The sequence below is a fragment of the Heteronotia binoei genome, chromosome 9 (genome assembly GCF_032191835.1).
Source record: "Heteronotia binoei isolate CCM8104 ecotype False Entrance Well chromosome 9, APGP_CSIRO_Hbin_v1, whole genome shotgun sequence".
NCBI classification, from domain to species: Eukaryota; Metazoa; Chordata; class Lepidosauria; order Squamata; family Gekkonidae; genus Heteronotia; species Heteronotia binoei.
In genome coordinates, this window is record NC_083231.1 from 109372838 (window position 1) to 109377184 (window position 4347).

The window sequence follows — 4347 nt, forward strand, 5'->3', positions numbered from 1 at the left end:
CCTCTCCAAGCTGGCCGGTAGGGCAGTGGGAGCTTTGAGAGCCACACAATATGTGGCCACAGCTGGAGTAACAAAATCTGCGGCAGCCAGCCAGGTAGGAGCTTTCCTGCTCTCTGAAGGCGAGCGAGCGGTGACCGTAGAAAGCTCCTCCCCAGCCACCCTTTTTGTTAGCCGCCGGGCTTTTTCCCACCGAAAGCACCACGAGTTGCGGCCGGACGTCCGCCGAACCACTCCTGGAGCGCGACCGCCACCTTTTACCCGCTTCCCGCCCGCGCCGGCGCCCTCTGCCAAGGCTCGCCTTTCTTTCTCAATGACCGGGCGGGGGGCGGAGCCGAGCGGTGGGCAGGGCGGGGCGATGAGGTAGGTGAGTGGGCGGGGTTTTTTCGGGGGGGGGGGGAGAAGCAGGTGAACGGCGCTCCCGGCAGAACTTTGCCGGCCGCCGACACCCAAGGGCGCCCGGGCAGGCGGCTCCTCCTCCTCCTCCTCCTCCTCCTCCTCCCCGCCGCCCCCAAGGCGCGCCGGGCCGGCTGCGCGGATGGCTTGAAGCGCCCGGGCCGGGCTGGGGAGGCCCCTTGGCGGGGGGGCGCCGTCGGATCATGGCCAAGGAGCTGAGCCAAGCCGAGCTGCTGGATTTCCTGTGCCAGGCCGGAGGGCGGGTGGCCAACGCCGCCTTGCTGGGCCACTTCAAGGGCTTCCTGCGCGACGCCGCCGCCTGCCCCGAGGAGCTGCGCCGCCGGCGGGAGCTCTTCAAAGGCTTCGTCAACTCGGTGGCCACCGTCAAGCAGGAGGCGCCCGGCGGGGCCAAGTACGTGGTGCTCAGGAAGAGGTTCCGCGAGCTCGTCGGCGAGGAGCCCCAGCCCCCCGACGGCCGCCCCCGACAGCAGCCGCGCCCAGGCCAGGCGGAAGGCGCGCCCAGGGCGCACGGCGACCGCCGCGGGGAGCGTCCCCGGAACCGCGCCGAGGAGGAGGCGGAAGAAGCCCCGAGGAGCCGCACCTGCGCAGCCTCGCCCCGGGACCTCCGCGCTCCCCCGACGGAGCTCGGAGGGCGACCCGGGCCGCGGCTCCTTCCCAAACCCGCGCCGAGCGGCCCCCCGGCACCGTGCGCCCTACCCGCGGGCGAGAGGCGCAGCCAACAGAACGGCACCGGCGGCCCTCCCGGGGATCCGCCCGCCCTCCGGGGCGAGGCGCCGCAGGCCAATGGGCCGGCCTTCCCCGTCGGGGCCCCGGGCGCGCCGCCAAGCCCCGGCCTCCAGCGGCGGATCCGCGAGTGGGTGGCCCGGGCGCACGAGGTTGCCCTCCAACCCGACGCCGCCTCCGAGGAAAGCCCCTGGCCCGCCCGGCCCTCGCCGCCCAGCACCTGCGCTTCGCTCTCCCTCGACTCCCAGGACGACTGGCGGGAGCGCTTGCCGGTCTTCCGCAGCATCCGATGCCAGCTGGCCCTGCAAGACCTGGACGAGTTCGTGGAGCAGGAGAGCCCCGCCAGCGAGGACGGCAGCAGCGGCAGCAGCAGCGACTCCTGTCGGGGGGAAGGCGAACCGCGCTGCCCGCCCGCTCTTGCCCCTGCTGGGCAGAACGGCTGCCTGAGAAATCCAAGAGGGGTCGCCAGGCCTGGAGCAGAAGGACCGCCCTGCAAGCTCCCAGCCAATGGGCTGGTGGGGCTACCCACCGAAACAAGCGCGCCGCCATCGCAGGGGTCCCCGGTCTCAGGGCGCCTCGCCTTGCACGGTCAGATTACTCTGGGATCTTTGGATAAAGCCCCCAGGAGACCCAATGGGCACTTGCCGAAGGCCAGGAAGGTGGCACGCTTGCCTTCTCCAAATTTGGATGCTCCCCTAAGTCCACAACTAGCCCATCAGCAAGACTCCCTGAGCGGCACGCTGTCGGTGGAAGGGCTGGGCCCGGACACGGATGGTTCCCTCGAACACAGATCTTCCTTGGTCCCTCTGGAACCCCGAGAGCACGCCTGGCTGGTTAAGGTGGCCACAGGGTCGTGGCTCCAGGCCCGGGCCCTCTTTCTGGAAGACCCCCACCTCGCCACCCGCAAGGACTTCATTTCCGGCTACACGGTGCTCCATTGGCTGGCCAAGCACGGCAACGCGCAGGTGCTACTGGATTTTGTCACCGGGGCCTGGAAAGCTGGCGTGGCCCTGGACGTCAACATCAAGTCTGGCTGCGGCTACACCCCACTGCACCTGGCTGCTATGCATGGCCACCAGCTGGTGATCCGGCTGCTGGTGCAGAAGCTGCAGGGCCGGACCCAGGTGCGAGACAGCAGCGGCAAGAGACCTTGGCAGTACCTCAGCAGCAATACCTCGGGGGAGATATGGCAGCTCTTGGGGGCGCCCAGGGGCAAAACCATCTTCCCCGCCCACCCGATTGCCAAGAACTCCGCTCCTGCCCAGAGGGGCAAGAGTCCAGAGCTGGGGAGAAAGATAAGCAGGAAAACGTCTCTGGCTGCCTATTTGAAACCGCAGCACATTAAGCGGAAAATGGCCAACAAGTATCTGGCGCTGCAGGAGAGGGAGGAATACAGTGACTAAAGATTGGTGCAGTGGGCCTGGGGGTGCCCAATTTGGGGGGAATTTGTCAAGCCTGTTGGGGTGGTTGTCTTTGGTCAGAAGACCAGAGAAAGAGCACTTTATATGTCCAATGGGAAATGCTGGAATCGTGTTGTTCTTGTTTTATTTAACTGGGAAGCTTTTAAACACGGCACGGTTCTTTTTTTACTGTGATCCTAAGAACAACTCAGTTTATGGAGGCATCTGGGAATGTCCACTGTTTCCTGATGGGTCCCATTCTTGAGGACTTACACTCTCAGTTCTCTCCCACAGGAATCTCCGGGATTAGATTTGGGACAATCCGTCCCTCCGTCCCATCAGAATTGCTACACAAACAACAAAGGAACCGGAGTCCGTTGTTTGTTGAATTCTTCCCGTGGATCTAATGCGGAAGGAGGGCCGGCACTGAAACCGCGCTTGGAGTATCCCGAATGCCATTTAGGGGCGGTTGTTGAGCAGAGCTGTCATTTGCAGGGCAAATGTTCTGATTGCAATTTTAATGATTTGCCTTTGGGAGCAAGAGACGGGCAGGCAGATCAGGGCATGCCACGAAGGCGGGGATCATCTTGTCAAAGATGAGTTTTTAATCCTGCAAACCTTTTTGGCAGCGGTTGGCCATGATCCTGGTATCTCACCGGAGATCAAAGAAATGCCTTTATCTGGCCCTTCTCCCCGGCCCCGGGGCTGAGGAAGACTTGACAAAGCTGGCCTCTGTTTGCTACTGTTTTAAACGCACTGTTAATAAATCTTTTTATTGCTGCTTCATAGATTTCTGCATCCATCTGTATAATTTAGGAGAGTTTATCTTCCTTCCAAATGGTTTTCTGAATGTCGGGTAGCTGGTTTCTGTACCAGGATAATTTGGGTGTGTTTTCTTAAAAGGAAAACATGGCTTTGTGAAGCAGTGGTTTTATCTATATAGATCCAAGAGAGCAGCCGTGTTGGTCTGAAGTATTTGAACAAAGCAGGAGTCAAGTTGCACCTTTAAGACCAAGTTTTATTCAGAACGTAAGCTTTCGTGTGCTCTCTAAGCACACTTCCATCAGATGAGGGGATCAGGTATTGTGGGCTGAAATATAAGCAGTTTGTTGATTAAGAGTGCAGACTGGTCCCCTGGTAAACCCATGTGGCTTGGCCATTTGGTCTGGATACAGTGTGTGTATATGTGTGTGTGTGTGTATATATATAAAAAAAATTTTTGGCCACTGTGTGACACAGAGTGTTGGACTGGATGGGCCATTGGCCTGATCCAACATGGCTTCTCTTACCTTTTATGGGGGCACCCAGGGGCAAGACTCCTGCTTTGTTTTATCTATATATTTACTTTATTGCTATCCCATCTTTCTTCCCACTGGGACCCCAAAAGGGGCTTACATTATTCTTCTCTCCTATGTTTTATCCTCACAACCACACTGTGAAGTGTAGGTTAAGCTGTGATTGGCCCAAGGTCACCCAGCAAGCTTCCAAAGGCAGAGTGGAGATTTGAACCTTGGTCTCCCAGATCGTAGTCCAGCACTTTAACTGCTACACCAGGGAAGGGCAGACTGCGGCTCTTTCACACATCTTGTGTGGCTCTTGAAGCCCCCACTGCCCCATTGGCTGGCTTGGAGAAGGCATTTCTCTCTTTAAATCACTTCTCCATAGAATACATTTAAAGTTAAAGTTGCTTTCTTTCTATCCCTCTCCATCTCTTTTCCTTCCTTCCTTCCTTCCTTCCTTCCTTCCTTCCTTCCTTCCTTCCTTCCTTCCTTCCTTCCTTCCTTCCTTCCTTCCTTCCTTCCTTCCTTCC

General features: G+C 59.3%; 1 protein-coding gene across 1 annotated transcript; it reads left to right on the forward strand.

Moving 5' to 3' along the window:
• Positions 1 to 575: 575 nt before the first annotated feature.
• SOWAHB (sosondowah ankyrin repeat domain family member B) lies at positions 576 to 3325 on the forward strand. The gene has a single exon (XM_060247154.1). The coding sequence runs from the start codon at positions 597 to 599 to the stop codon at positions 2538 to 2540; it is 1944 nt and encodes a 647-aa protein (XP_060103137.1). The 5' UTR covers positions 576 to 596; the 3' UTR covers positions 2541 to 3325.
• Positions 3326 to 4347: the final 1022 nt, after the last annotated feature.

What these genes read in the sequence shown, in the direction of transcription:
- SOWAHB (XM_060247154.1), top strand. Translation starts at nt 597, where the DNA reads ATGGCCAAGGAGCTGAGCCAAGCCGAGCTGCTGGATTTCCTGTGCCAG.